Here is a 15967-nt window from a genome sequence, read left to right on the forward strand (position 1 = left end):
TACCACTTCCGGGTCTTGCCTGCATCTGGGTCCAAATTCTGCTCCTCACGTGACAGTGCTTGATGTACAAAGTTTGAGAGCCACTGTTCTAGATGGCCTTAGAGTCTGCAACAAAAATGGCTTAACGCTGTGCGACTTTAGAGGAAACATATTTTTCTGAAAATAATGGGATGGTTGAAAAAAATAAAATAAAAATCAGATTCCAATTTTTGGTTGCACTGTATTGAAAATGTATGATAAAAACAACGTCAAAGCTGATTCAGTTCAGAGATGCCAACCAAGAGGTTTATGTCATGAAACTATAAGTATTTTAAAGTGACATGTAATTCTCCCCGTTCTCCTTGTGTGAGTTTTCTTGGTGGCTCGAGCAACTGATAATGGCCTGCTGCCAGAAGACGACTTGTCCTGTCGTTGCGTGTAAGGTCCTGAAATATTTTCAGAATACAGGCAGGTCTTCGTCACACCTTAACTCAGTGAGCATAAACTCCAATTTAGGGAAGAAAAGAGAAAACTGTACTTGTTTTCTTGCACTGCGGCCAACAAGGCAAAATACATCAGCTTACATTTTACAATCATGATTTGTCAAAAGATGTGATCACTTTTGATGGCATTTCACCATAAACTGTAAGTGCAAGCGTGCCGTGATTTTACGTCCGCATTCTTTGCTTCTATGCAGCGTTGTTCATCGTGACAGTGTACACCTGATCTTGGTCCCCTGGTGTGCGCTCCGGCATGAATTATTCACACTGTTCTCGGAGGTGTGTGCCTGCAAGTGACAAAAGCACACACTGGTACAGGCTGCAGGGTCACCCTTGATGATGTCTCATTTCAGCTTGTCACACAGGTTTTGCTGCACAAAATTCCACCCTCTCTTCACCTGCTGAAAAGTCTGCAAACTCTGCGCAGTGAGCCATATAAAAACATGTGACATCATAAAAGTAAAATTTCTCCTTATATCAGCTGTTTGTTGTTTTTGTTCATACAAAACAATACCTTCTGTAAAATCCTCAAAATTTGCATACAGGATTAGCAGAGCTGGGCAGTCTGTCCGTCTTTTGTTGTTGTTTTTTTGTTTTATTATCACTTTATACTGGCTGTAACTTGGAGGAAAAAAAAACGGAAAATAATTCTAAAACATAAAATCTGTAAATAACTTGCCCACGACAAAAATAAATAAATAAAAAAAAAATCAGTAATGTTGGGTTGAAGCCATGAACTCCAAAACAGATATGTGCAAACATGACTAAGGACTTTATTAACCAAATCATTTTCCCCGTAATATCAACAAATAAAAGTGATCTCTTTATATATATTCACATTGTATATTTTTTTTTATAGTGACAAAAAAGTTCTTTCTTGTGATTTAACCACCATGCAGTCGCCAGGAGAGATTGATAAACAATACGATTGATCGACATTGGCGTCCCTCTTCTCCATTGGCTGAAAACCTCCTCGGTCGGCCAATCATCAAATATTCGCTGAAAAAAAAATGCCGTGTGGGGAATGTACTCAGTTTTATTACGTCAAATGGTTGCACACAATAAATCATTTGGCCCAAAAAAAAAATTATAAAATGATCAGGATTCAGATGATTTTTTTTTTTATGCAAACACTTGACGAAATAAAATTGAGTACATTCAACACACCACTTTTTCAGTGTACGTTAACAATGAAAATAAATTATGAAAGCATTGTTCACCTTCAGATTACTTTGTGATCTTCCACCATTACATTTTATTTTCATGTTTTTTTAATATATATATATATATATTTATAAAACAATAGTAATCATAATAATGACTATAATTGTTCTTAATATAAATTCAATAGCATTTTTTTTCTCTATCTCAATCATTAAATACATCATTTTGGCAATCCTCGTGTGTCATAACTTTAGAGTAAAAGAATAGTCATGTAGAAAATAAAAGCTGTGAGATCCCAAAGAGGTGAGAGAGAATGAAAAGTGTCAAAGCAACACTGAAGAGCGAGAGAGGAAAGAAATGAAAGCATAAGAGACAGACTCAGAGAAAGAAAGAAAGAGAGAAAGAAGGAAACGCATCACCATGAGATGCATGTCAGAAACGGCTCTATGTACAACAAAGTGTGTTGTGGAAAACCATCCTTGGTGTGCCTGTCGTCCAACAGTGTGTCTGCAGAGTCATCCCAGTGTTATACCAGAGTGTACGACTTGGCATAGGGGTTGTTGCTTTGTTTCAGGTGTCCTCTGGAGTCCAGCAGGGACTCTTGAGAGGTGCTGAGCTTAGCAGCCTGTGCTTGGGCCAGGTCCCCGGTGGGGGGGACTTCTGCTCGGACCTCACCCCGAGCCTCTCCCCGTTCCCGGACATCCCTGTGAGGCAGGGTGGACGCCGTTCCCGGCTGCCACTGTTGCACCTCCCTAGGTGAGGGCACTTCCATGGGGGTGGGCTCCATCGGAGGGGGCCTCTTCAGGGTGCGGCTCCTCTGGGGCTCCAGGCAGGTCTGGCCCATGGCTCCTGCTCCTGCGGCTCCCCTTGATTCTCCCGTAGCACCAGCAGAACCTCCGCCCATTCCGGGACCCCCTCCTCCATTTGCGCCACTGCCGCTCGCCCCACCGCTTCGGGGAACACCGCGGTTCAAAAGGAAGTCCATGCGGAGGTAAGGCGGCAAGTGCACCAACTCTCCTCCTGAATGGCAAAAACAATGGACAGAGAAGACAGTTGAAGACTACCGAATCAATGAAAAAAAAAGTGTTAAATATGCATTGGGGGAGGTCTAGACTATTTCAGCTTGATATTTCTGTACATCAAGGATGGGCGACATAAATGCTGGAGGGGGCGACAATTTTTTGACCCAGAATAAGTGCAACTGAGATAAATCCGCCATCTAGTGGTGTATGACAATATTACAACTTAAAATTACAGTCGATCCCTTCATATTTGCATGCGCATATTCGCACATTTATTTTCTTAATTTTCTCCTCGTATATTTGAAAAATGTATATTGAAAGCATATCAGCATGTTGTTTTCTTCATTTTTGTTTTATTGTAAAAAAACAATACATAAGGGTGTGTTTTTTTTTTTAAATTCGGGAATTGATTAATCAAGGGCCCATTCAGCGTATGTTTGCGGGCCGTCAGTTGGCCATCCACTGCTGAACATTGTCATACTCTTGGTTGTTCATATTAAAGTCCAAAACCTTCACAATGCTTGAACTTGTCCTCCCGCAACTTTACCACTTGGCACTTCCCAGATGCACAGTATTTACACAGTCATCACCATCCCCATAAAAACGATACAAGCTACTTTTTAAACCTCTCGCCAGGCGGCTCCGCATGACTTTAGAGGTTGTTAAGTTTGTTGCAAAAAAAGTGCTTTGCTGGTTGTTTAAGAAGGTTAAGAAAGTGTTGGAAATGCACTTCAGCTTTGGAACGTGGCCAGTTAGTCACCTGAGACTTCAGAAGAAACTTATTTCAGCTAGAGGAGTACTACAATATTACCATATTGTCAGATATGCAACCATGCCAAGTCAATACTGCATCTGAAAGTGCAATATTTAAGTTTATAATTTGCAAGAAGGTAAATGCAAAGTATGAAACAGGAGAGCCACCAGTGCTAAAAATAAATAAATAAATAATCAGTTTATCTTTTGTTAGTTGTCCAAACATTCCCGTCAAATATGGTCAATGCTGCAGATGTTCCCCCACTTCTGATGTTCCTCCAATAAAATGACACGTGCAAAAATGTTCAGTTAACTTCATTTGACATTTAAAATCGGTGGGATGCCAGCCGATGATTCCAAAATCAGACTTTTTGGGGGTCCCCTTCACCAAATGATTTCATTTTAAAAGTCTCCCTTAACTTTCAAATAAGCCATTAAGAATTTCTGAATTGCATTAGCATTAAAAATGAAAGAATCACAATCAAATCAAACTTCCTAAAATAATCACATTTTCTGACTAGTACAAGGCACACAATCTATTTTACTGTGAAACCACTGAGGTCTTACGCTCAGTGTAGCTTTGACAAATTGGGTTCATGATGACATTGAGGAGTCCCTACTGCCCTCACATACTGTTCATTCTCCATTGTACCCTCTATGGATGATCTGCGCTCCTAGCAAGTCAGGGTTCTGTCATCCTTCCTCCATTTTTAGAATTTCTCTACTTTAATCGACACACCGAGAGCTGGAAATGTCATTAAAGTCACGTTCACAGTGTGACACAGGTTCACCTCAGACTTCATGGGATTGTGATTCACATTACTATTATTCTAATCTTATACAAATGTTCACCCAGTGTGAAACCATTGGATTTAATAATAAGCGATAGAGGGAAAACTGGAGAGAAAAAGAAAATGGAAGATTGAATTTACTGTATAATGTTCCGTGGCACTGCGCATAATGATGATTCAATGTTTTTCCTTCCTGTGACAATTACACTTGTTGATACAGCAACCAGCTGTCACAGCTTAGTTCAGTGGTTCTTGAATATTTTACACCTGTGAAAACACTTAAAAAAATACTGCATGGGGTGCATGGGTGGAGTTTTATTTTTCAGAGCAGCGCAGTTAAAAAAAAAAAACGTGCGTTTGCGCCATTGTGGGTGTGAATACAGCCAACTTTCTGGCCATTGGAAGTGGCTCCTCTCATTTCCTTTAAAATAAATATGCTAGAGATGCGGAGCCTTTGACATTGCGGAAGCAGAGTCCATGCTGTAGATCGAAGTGCAACGTATATTTATAAGGAGCTGCAAGAAGACAGCCAAAGGTAGATGACGTAAAGCAGGTCAGGGTGAGATCAGATCCCCCCGTGAAGTGGGCTCTTGGAGACCTCCTTCCAACCTAATCTTTCAAATTTATTAAATTGGCAATGTTTCGGCTCTGAATCATTTCCTGCAATTGTACATTGAGAATCATTGTTTTTGGACAATTTGCTCACGCAGTTGTTCACAAAAAGGTGAATCTTTGCTTGCGAACAACTGAGCCCTTTTGGGGATGTTGCTTTTTTTAGCCAATCATGACACTCAAATGTTTTCAATTAACCGGTTCACCTGTGGAATGTTACAATATTTGTGTTTTTGAGCATTCCTCAAATTTTGTCCCTGCTTTTTTATAATGTGTTGAAATATTTGCAAAAAAAACCCCAACATTTTAACGTTACACATCTATCGTTTTTAGCATAGCTAAATGAATAAAGGTTGAAAAGGATTTGTAAATTATTGATTTCTATTTTTGTTTACGTTTTACGCAACTTGTGAACTTCAATGAACTTGAGCTTTCTAATGCACATAAATTGAATACAAAAACAAACACTTCCAAATGATAAATGCAAATGTATTTAAATACCACTTAACCGTACCTGAAAAATATAGTGAATTATACCGTTACGTTCGAAGCACCTGCTACGCAATAACACTTATATTCGGTCAAACAATAACCTTGAAAGATGGATTAATGGATTCACACATCTTGCAGTTACATCTCTATTAATGCTTATAATATGATGAATGTCCCAATTGGGATAATGAATTTAAATAAAAACGTTCATTGAAAAATAGCTGTGATATCCACCGGGCGGCAAATTGCTAAGTGATGAGATGTGAAACGGAATATAACAAGCTGTTAATCTGCTGCTGCTCTTAAATTCTGTGATTTGTGTATCACAACATCTGTTGAGGTTAACCTTTATGGCAAAGTGCAGCAAAATGAATTTTAATAGAACCAAAGCTCAATTAAAGAGTCATTAGGAGGCGAATATATAAAACTCTTGAACCAGTGATGATCACATCTAAGGAGTATTACAATGTGTAAAGTGTTCTTTCCTACATGACAGTTCTAAATAGAATATAATACTCCCTTAGTGCAGGGACATTCAAACATTCAGTTTGACTGACAGCTGGATTTGAAGCCTTCCTGTCTCATTGAACTGTCCTGAACTAACCTCAGGGGTCACTGCTGACGTTTCTCTGCGCAGTCTGGTTATCTGACACCAGCACTGACCGTTCTATGACGCCTCAACAGGATGAGAACCAAACAGGCTTTCACACAGACTGAGCTTCAATGTGACACTAAAGTGCTTTTTTTTTTTTGAATGGAATGTTTTAATGAGGGACATTCTGGCGACAAACAGCCTAAATGTTCCCTTGATCCCCTGGTGATATCATCTGCTTGTCCCGAGCACTAACAGTCAAGAAATTGACATTGAGAATAAGACCTGAAAGTGGAGAGATGGATCGGATCAATTTACCTCACTTTGCGGTGCTGCATGCACGCACACACATGGGTTGATGAGGGATGACTGGTAGGAAGATTGATTTGCTTTTTATCTCAAGCTCAATTTCCAGATCCCCCCCCCCGGTTAACACATCAAAAGTTGTAATGAGTACAATGATTCTTTTTTGGCACCCCCCTAATTGCTTACAAACCACAGCGGTACAGTATTTGAAGGGAGGGGCTTGACCGATAGAATCTTCAATCTTGGATAGGTAGAGCAAATATATTGTTGTACTACACTGTAATAAACATGTTCAAAAGAAATAATGCCAAGTAATGGCAAAAAAAAATTTACGATACACAAACTTGCAGCGGTGCAGCCAAGAAACCAGCTACAAAATTATGGCAATAGACCATTGGGTACAAATTAATACAACTTCATGGTACACATATTGAAGGTTGTAAATGTTGGTCTGTGATTCTGAAAGTGTTTTTAACCCTGATAGTCACTGCAGTCACTCAGTGGGAACTGAACCCAGGCTGCCTGCATGGACTTCGGGCCACACTACACCAGCAGTGAGGCATGTACGACAAGCCAGATGAGGATTTGCTGTTTCGGATAACAGCGCGGCGAGGTGAACTCATGCAGCGGCTAGCACCCGAACAGAGCAACCAATCAACTGGTTCAGCAAAGCACAGATGCAATGACATCCTTACCGGGTCTGTGCGCCTTGGGCACGGCCATATTCATAACGCGGCTGACATCCTGAGGTTTGGGTGGCGAGGCGGTGAAGCGGCAGATGCCCGACTCAGATGGCGTGCTGGAGGTCAGGCTGTCGGTGTAGTCGTTGGTCCCTGCTGTCATCTGCTCGGAGGAGGTGTCAGAAATGAAGCACTCGGTGATGGTGAACTTTGCGTGGCGGAGTTGTTCCTCCATCTTGGCGTGCTCGTAGGCTCTGGCTAGCTCCTCATACGTGGAGGAGGCGCTCTCGGTTGACACCATGCTGCTTCGCGCTCGATCTGAGGACGGTAAGTTGCATATTAAGACAACAACCAAATGAATGAGATACTTTATAAATTGCGCTCTGTCCTTGATATTGTCAAGGTTCAACACATTGGTCACCCACCTGTGTCCTGTGATGGGCTGACACTGTAGCTGTCGCTCTCCTTGTCCACAGACCCAGTAGCTCGTGGCGTGGGGAGTCTCCAGTCAGTTGTCAGCGTGTGTGAAGAGCTGGTGGGGTGTGGCCTGTTCAGAGTCCACTGGCTGGCGTACCGGCTTCGTGCGGCGACAGGACCAGCTTTGGCAGTGCGTCTGGCGGTGGGATCTTGGGGGGGAAGAGAAGGGTGGCAAATTTATCGTTCCATAAAGACGAGGAAAATGTGAAAATTATTATGTTGACTCAAGAAGATTATCATAATGCTCAGTTTTACGCTGTAACGTTTTCTGCCAATTTCCCCAACTAAAGTTATATGAAATTATTTTTCAAAAGGAGAATACAAAATCTGTAGGATTATGGGGCCATTTTACAAAGGGGCCGCACAATTATGCATATCTGAGCACAAGAAGGGCGGGGGAGACTCTGTGTGGGAGTGTGTCAAGGGGAAGTAGAGAGACCACTACTCTTCATCAGTTCTGCTTCGGCGGAGCACAAACACCAAGTTACTCTACAGCACTATTGCTGAGTCACCATCATCGCAGCTGGAAGTCACCTTATTAACTAGATGACAAGCTTGCAGTAAAGCACAAAGGTGAACTTTGCCTATGAGAGAAATATGCAACGAAGGAAATGAGCAATTATATGTTTCTCAGTTTGTGTTGCGGAAGCTAAATGCCTCCTTTCGTGAAAGTGATTACAGCAATAAGTACTACAACAACCTGGATTATTTTTGAAAGAGAAAATAGAAATGGGCACTAACAATGGTGGGACTCACTGGTTCCGGGCCTGGCATCGGACACATCCACCAGTGGCCCAGTGGCCTGGGAAAGAGACTGGTAGTGGACCGTATGCGTCACCGTGGACGACTTCTGCTTATTTGTGTCGCCAAAGTCGTTATCAGTCAGCAGCACTGTGGATCGGTCATCTGTGCGGGAAAATGAAAGATGGCGAACAAAAATTAATATCAATTGTATTTTTTTTTAATTCATAGTCTAGATTTTACCGATTGTCTCCATGGTGTCCCTCTCCTCGATCAGCAGCTGCGCTCTTGGTATATCGATGTGCATTCTCAGTGTCTGTTGCTGCTTGTTCACATTTTCTGGCGTCCGCGTGTTCTTACTGTGCACAATCATGAGGGGGAAAAGAAATGCATGCACATTTTTTTATGTTGCCTTGCTTTGTATAAGGCAAAGATTAGAATGAAAAATACTCACCTCATTAGCATTTCTGCCAGGCTTTTGGCATCTGTGAAGTCAACAATGAGACTTGTGTTAATAGGAAGATAAAGCTGTCAAAATAGATTACGGGCAGTGGATATGCACAGTTGTTGAGCGAGAATGTTTAATCCTTGTCATGTTCATCTTTAATGCAAATTTGAAGTTGAGGTGCGAGTATTCCACCATAGTTGGGATCTTAAATTAGATTGGAGTAATTTCATACATATATTCATACTCAAACAGTATTTGGTATGAGTACAGTTTGGTTTCGTGTAAACTCCAAAGACCAACCTCGGAGTCTTTTGAGCCTCTGCTCCCTGCGTCTCCTCTTGAGCACCATAAGCATGATGAACACCAGCACGGCCACCACCAGGATAGATGTGATGGTCACCACCATCTTCAGACCTCCGCTTCCTGACATGTTGTCTGAGATGGGATCACCTGTTTTCAGCAGAGGAGGAATGGTACCTGGAAAGAAACACATTCAGACAAATTAAGAATATGTATCAGTGGCCGTAAGTGAAAAAGAGTTAAAGCATCGTTGTGTTAAAGGGGAAGTCAACCCCCCAAAATTCTTTGCAATCAAATGTTCTATGCGCCTTTTCCAATATAAATGTGAGATTCTGATTCTGATTTTTAGGCATCTAGGGGGGGGGGCGGCCATTTTGTCTCTTTTGTCGACTTAAATTGACATAACACTTGCTGAGGACCACTCACCACCAGAATACAGGTGAGCCGTGATTGGTCGTTATCTGAGCGCTTAGCAACTGTGATGTCAGTTTCCGTTGAAGGAAAGTGACCAAACGGCTGCCCCCTCAGATGGCAAAAAATGTCTGGATTTTACTGCTTAACTCATATTCCACAAACACATTATGAATGAAAATGCCGTGTTTAGACTAGTAAAGCTGCACAGAACGTATTATTGTCAAGAAAATTTGGGGGTTGTCTTCCCCTTTAATATATTTTCTTCCCTTACCTTTTGTTGATTAAATAGTGTAATAGGACAATTAATTATTTTATTGTTTATTTATTTGCATATTTAAATGTTTTATTGTGGTCAGTGTGTTTATAATATATAATATTAAAATATTTTATTGAGATAAAAAATATTGTGTTAACTTTCTATATCGACTCTATATCGAATTGCAGATCTTTGGAAATATGTGAAAGTATAGTCCAAGACAAATGGGAAAACTGCAGAAAGAACTGCTGTGTGGATAGTTAATTTAATCATATTTGAACTATTTACATGACATTTACTGTATTCTGATACATTTTCTTTCTTACAGAATTTGTTGCATCTCAGAACGATCAGGCATTTATATACAAAAATACATTTTGCCGGGATCCAAGTGAGGCTGGTGTTGAAAGTTTGCAGCTGAGCTGTCAAGCTGACAAGCTCCCCCACAAAATCATGTTTGCCCACTCACAGAGAAAAGCACAACCACACACATATACGCCATCCTGACAGGCAGCTTAAACTCCTCGCGCAAAAGCCCTCAAAGTAAATTAATGAGTAGCGTGGCGTGTGGCGCTCTCATCGCCTCCTGTCTGTCCGCCTTAAAAGCATCCTTTAGTGTGAATGGCACAATCTGTAGTTTCACAATAAAGGTATACAACTAAATATGACGAGCTGCTTTCTTACGCCACTAAAAAATGTGACGGTAAAATTGTACTCTGAGTCTTTTAGATGTATACGACAATGTTGCGTAGGCATAGATACTGAGTGGCAGCTCACAAACACAGCGGTGATTTAATGAGGGGCAGAAATGATTAAGGGGTTAGAACAGGTGTGGGCCAACTACGGTCTGGGGGCCACTTGCGGCCCGTGAAACGTTTTAATCTGTCCCGAAGAAGTTGAAAAAAATTTAATGAATAAACTTTGTTAATATTTTATTTTCTAAATACTGTGGTTTTTCAAAGACAGATATATTGTTTTAAAGCTTTTGTTCACTTTCATTTCAAATTAAATGTATTTTTTTCTCCATGTGGTGAGGTTACCAAAACACTCCATCCATCTGCTCCTGGTCCAGCCCCCCTGTCAAATTTTAGAACCCAATGTGGCCCGCCAGTCAAAAAGTTTGCCCACCCCTGGGTTAGAATGTGGCCTGCCACTAAGATTGCAAAATGGGCAAATCATTTTCCACGAGGTGATCAGAAACTCTCAGTGACAAGTTTATCAGAGGATTATTTTGGAATATCAATTTCATACTCATGACTTTGTAATTAATTGCTTGTATCTGTTTGCTTGAACCAAGATTAAATAAAGTTGCGTCATGGAATTCATTATTGGATTAAAGTGTTGATAGCAATACATTAAAACAAATCAAAATCACATTCTTGCAAGTAAGAATATAATTTTTTTTTTACTGCAATGATTTAAAAAAAAAAATTACGGCCCTAATAGAAATAAATCAAACTCACTTCCATCTGCAGTGAGAGTGGCAAAGGTGAGCTTCTTTTCTGCTGAGCCAGCACTGTTGATGACCTTCATTTGCAAGTCGTACCAGGTGGCCTCCTGGAGGTCGTACAGGATGTAGCTCTTGGTCAGCGACGTGCGCTGAGCTGTGGTCCAGGTGGCCGAGTCCACGGCTTTGTACTCGAGTATGAAGGAGATGATTGGGCAGCCGCCGTTGTTCCAGCCAACCAGATTGAGTCTGGCGCGGGTGGAGTTAATGCTGGTGAAGAGTTCATGTTCTTTGGCAAACTGTGGTTCTGAGGAGTAGACACACAGATGGTCCAGCAGCAGCTTGGCTTTTTGACTCAATTGGCATGATTCATAACATCAATCAATCAATCTACCCATCGTACCTTTCCCATGGGTTTTAGCTTCGATTATCTCACTAATTCGGCCGGGCCCAACAGCGTTCTGGGCCGTCAGGGTGAATTTATACCAGGTTCCACACTTTAGGTTTTCCAGACGATACAAACGCTCGCTGGGACTGATGGGAAAACTGCCCCACTGCTCGCTGTTGTCCTCTGAGTACTGCAGGATGTATCCTGCCGATGAAAAGATGACTGATTATACCATGAAAAACTTTCCAGTTCTCTTTTTCAATATATTTGTTTAGCAATCATGATAATACTGTTATTTTAAAGATTCATTTCCATACCAAAAGATTCCCCGCAAAGTGGGTTCGATTAGTAATTAAAGTTGAAACATATATATAAAAAATGTTACTCCTTCCAAATTGTTTGGAAGCAATTATTAATATTGCTGAAACTTTAAATGTCTAATCATATTCAGGTTTGGAAGGACAGAGATAAGCTATCACATTTTTACATTATTTTGATCAAATGTGTAAGTCATTTCTTTTATAGTGATTGAAAAAAAAAAAATACAATAAAATAAAGCAATTGAGTCTATCACGTCATTGCAGAATTTTATGTCATTTTTAAACAACAAGTGTCAAGATAAAGTGACATTTGGAAAGATAATTAGAGTCCTCATTTGGGAAAATCAAATAAAATGACACTTTTAGGCTCTGCAGATGCACTGCTTAAAGTTTTATCATGTGCTCGCTGGATCTACACTATAGCTTGTAGAGAAATAAGCTAGAATGTCTCACCTCTGATGGAGCTCCCGCCATTGTCTCCTGGTATCCATGACAACGTGATTGAAGTTGTGGTGGTCTTGGTCACTGTGAGACGTGGCTGATCAGGAGGCACTGAGGATAGAAGGATAGCGACACTTCAGTGCATGATGTAACATTTTGGACCGTGGACTCCTGCATACTTGCAATGCAATTATAATGGCCTTCAACTACGCTCGGATTTTGGTCCGTTGTATCGCCACATGGATTATTATTCCTTTTTTTTATAGTAAAGTAGTATAATAAAGGGTATTTTTTTTAAATTAATTATGAATGCATGATGACTTGCCTTGAACCTGCAAGTTAAGCGTGATCTCGTCGGAGCCCCAGCTGTTGCTGGCCACACAGCTGTAGTTGCCGGAATCCTCTGCTTTGACCGTGCGGATGATGAAGCTACCATTGGTGTGGACGCTCCGTCGGCCATCCACCAGGACAGGTGTCGGAGTCCCATTGGTGCTGCAGGAAAAATGATTAGATACCTACTGTACAGATGACTATCCAAAACAAAGTAAGTTATTACATTACATTGCACATTTGGACAAATGAATGTTTCCGTTATACTTATTTTTTCGACGGTGTGCCTGAGTTCACAGACTTTGACTGTGTTCTAATCTACCTGTTCAGTTTTTGTTTTGTGGGGCAGCAGATCCCCAAATTACTATACAAATCACGTGTAATTTGAAAAGATATAATAAATTATACAATTTTTTCTCCCGAAACTCTGACTACGAACAAATGGGATGCAAATGTCTTAAGTGAACGGGGGAAAAAAAAACCCTCTTGATTCAAAGAACATTGATGTGATATGATGGTATGATATGTATTAAGTTTTGTATTTAATTTTATTTTAATGGTTTATAAACTTTGTCATGCATTTACCCAGTACAAAATAATGTCATCATCAAGAACACAATAGAAACTAATTTGTGAAATCACACTTAAATTTAAAAGTCTGATGCCAAGAAAGTGCGTACATACTCGACACTCACTAAAAACCATCTTACAAACACTTATTATTATAATCGCTGACCCAACAAAATTGACCTAGGTCCCATTTTGGGTTACGACGAATAATGTGTTGGACAGCCACAACAAAAAAGATTGCTTATTTATTTTGAAGGCAACATATTTAATATTTTTCATTCAGGTTAAAAAGAAGACAACGTGTAAGACTTCAATGTTAAGACTAAGGAAACTAATCTAAATTAATATCATTAATTAATATCATCACTTGTGTTACGTTCTACTTTTGGTGCATCATCAACATGTTAGTTAGCGGTGAAAGGGTACACACATCAAAAAAGTTGGGGAACGGAACCAATGATGAAGACTACCGCTTCAACGTACCGTATATACATTTTGGTGTAACAATTACTGACACACGACTTACTTTCCCTTGATCCACTTGATCGTGGGAGGAGGGTCCCCGACAGATTTGCACGGCAGAACAATGTCCTTCATCCAAGGAGTGGTCACTGTACCATTAAAGGTTAAAATTCTGGCTGGAGCTAAATACAACACACAAGCAGTGAAACAAATGGATGTGAATACTAGAGAAGGCTGCAAAGGGAAGATCACCTATACTTGGTCCGCCATACCTTTGGCCAGAGGTTCCACTGTGATCTTGTCACTGTTGTTGCCATGACCAGCGGCAGTCACAGCCACCACCCAGATGCTGTACTGCCTATTCTGAACCAAATTTGTGATCCTGTAGAAATACGCGTCGGGAGAGGCCTCAAACTCACTCATGACCTGCAAATTGGAGATGAGAAGAGATTACTGTATCACTGTGGAGCCACAGTCTCGTCACACTGCTTTGCAAGTTGACATAATAAAAAAGAAAGGGGGGAAAAAAAAAAAGGAGAGTCCCGTGGCACACAAACACTATTACCATCGGATGCAGGTTCGAGCAGAAGACGATGTATTTCCGAATGATGCCGTTGAGCTTGAGAGGAGGCAGCCAGGAGACAAACACCACAGAGCCGCTGGAGGCAGCGGCCTTCACGCCAGCAGGGGGACCAGGAACTGGGATGGACAGAAGTACAAGTCATTCAAACTCAGAAAATAAAATAAAAGAAAGTATGATGCAGCAACTGCAATGACAAACAGTGTGACTTTATTAAATCTGAGTATTTCTAACTGTAAGACTTTTCAGACACACTTTTTTGTAATGGATTTCAATAAATGGGTGTTGCAGATTAAATCAATGTAACATATTGTTATGAAAGTAATGTTAGGAATTACAGAGCAGACTGAATCTATGGAAACGTGAAAATGAGATAGGTTTGTTTTCCCTTACCATCTTCTTTGGTCCGGACGTAGATTTGCTCACTGTGTACGCCATCTCCAGCATTAGTGAAGGCTAACACCTGAATGCTGTAGTTAGTGTACTTCTCCAGACCATCCAGTTCCAGAGATGGCTGACTGGTGGTTACGTTTCTAATTTCACCGAGTTCTAACACAAGGGCAAATGAATTTATGAGAACCATATGCATAATACACATTAATGTGTCATCATGAGGAATGCAACACAGAAGCCTTTGTGGGTGTAAATAATACAGAGCAGGAACAACTAAGTGAGATAAAAAGAAAGAAAGAAAGAAAGAAAAACAACAACATCACATATGCTACATAGCTTCTCAATTACAATGCATTTATATTCAAATAGTGCTTTCACAAAAGAATCAGAGAAAGATTGATCCGTGTTATAAATTATTTAATATAATCTAATAATATTTATATCATATTTTTACAGCTTTATCAAATTAATCTTGAATTAAAAAATATACTTAGGAAGAAAATATGATATGGGTAAAATTTTGTTGATTATTAACCATAATGCAATTTCAAAATCATGACAAAGTTTAAATGCACAATGCACAAACACTTCCAAAACATTACAGGGCATTCTGGTACAGTATGATGATGCAATAGTGCCCCCTAGTGCAATACTCCCCCCCCCTCCCAAATAAAGCCAAACAAACATAAAAAATACTACATTTAGGCCTCGACAGCAACCAACTTTCTGATTCTAGAAATGTCTATGGCAATACCTCCATCCGGCAAGTTTGCCCAGTAGATGACTCGGTAGCCCTGCAGGTTCCCATTGAGAGCCTCTCTGGGAAGCTGAATCCAGGAGAGGGAGATAACCTCTGGAGACTTGGCCACAGCCAGTACATTTTCAGGAGGCCGAGATGGCACTGAGAGAAGAAACATAAGCATTAGTTTTACTGTATGCTTGTACGCAAAAATAAATTAAATGGTTTTGGAAAATTGTCACAGTTTAGGTGGCCATGTAATCAACTGTACATAATGACTATTCTGGAAAGTTTACAGAGGAACTCGGAAATGCCACAAAGAGGTACAATTTGGAGTCCAACCATTAAAAAAAAAAAAAAGCCTCAAAATTCATACATGGACTTTGAACAATGAATTTTGAAATGGAATTTGGGAACATATTAGACAGACAACAGAAATTAATTCCAGTTTTCCGAAGTATCACATTTTACAGTAGTTACATATTGTTAAAATATTAGCTAGCAATAAATTAACATTTTCATGATGGTAATGTCAGTTGTTACATTATTTTCTGTGGGAAAGTAGAACTAGTTGGAAGTCAACCAGTGTCACAGAATGGATGGTGATTGACTATGGAGGTTCCACTCTACTTCTGGTGTGCTCAAATAGTCCACTTGGTGGTAGCATTGTATAAATTAATACACTGAAGAAATCTTACAAAACTGTATAATGAACTGGCTATCATGTTGTGGTCAAATTAATCCAGACTGCAATGCACTACTGTACCTAA

The 15967-nt window shown here is 40.2% G+C and overlaps 1 protein-coding gene across 5 annotated transcripts in view; it reads right to left on the reverse strand.

The window, feature by feature from the left end:
- Positions 1-1230: 1230 nt before the first annotated feature.
- The window catches only part of dscamb (Down syndrome cell adhesion molecule b), a 99068-nt gene continuing 84331 nt past the window's right edge, over positions 1231-15967 (reverse strand). For 2 of the 5 annotated variants that reach the window (XM_088300371.1, XM_088300375.1), the window contains 16 exons: positions 15213-15359; positions 14459-14614; positions 14045-14184; positions 13758-13911; positions 13550-13667; positions 12449-12615; positions 12136-12234; positions 11378-11566; positions 10991-11281; positions 8858-9034; positions 8564-8594; positions 8353-8468; positions 8110-8274; positions 7317-7517; positions 6907-7209; positions 1231-2663 (listed from right to left, as the gene is read on the reverse strand). In XM_088300371.1, the coding sequence (XP_088156497.1) occupies positions 2170-2663; positions 6907-7209; positions 7317-7517; positions 8110-8274; positions 8353-8468; positions 8564-8594; positions 8858-9034; positions 10991-11281; positions 11378-11566; positions 12136-12234; positions 12449-12615; positions 13550-13667; positions 13758-13911; positions 14045-14184; positions 14459-14614; positions 15213-15359 (2948 nt within the window). In that variant the 3' untranslated portion in view covers positions 1231-2169. The remainder of the gene's footprint in view (positions 2664-6906; positions 7210-7316; positions 7518-8109; positions 8275-8352; positions 8469-8563; positions 8595-8857; positions 9035-10990; positions 11282-11377; positions 11567-12135; positions 12235-12448; positions 12616-13549; positions 13668-13757; positions 13912-14044; positions 14185-14458; positions 14615-15212; positions 15360-15967) is intronic. The other 3 variants (XM_088300374.1, XM_088300372.1, XM_088300373.1) reach the window with 3 other exon arrangements.

The sequence above is a fragment of the Idiotropiscis lumnitzeri genome, chromosome 7 (genome assembly GCF_059441095.1).
Source record: "Idiotropiscis lumnitzeri isolate Australia: NSW breed Sydney's pygmy pipehorse chromosome 7, RoL_Ilum_1.0, whole genome shotgun sequence".
Taxonomy (NCBI): domain Eukaryota; kingdom Metazoa; phylum Chordata; class Actinopteri; order Syngnathiformes; family Syngnathidae; genus Idiotropiscis; species Idiotropiscis lumnitzeri.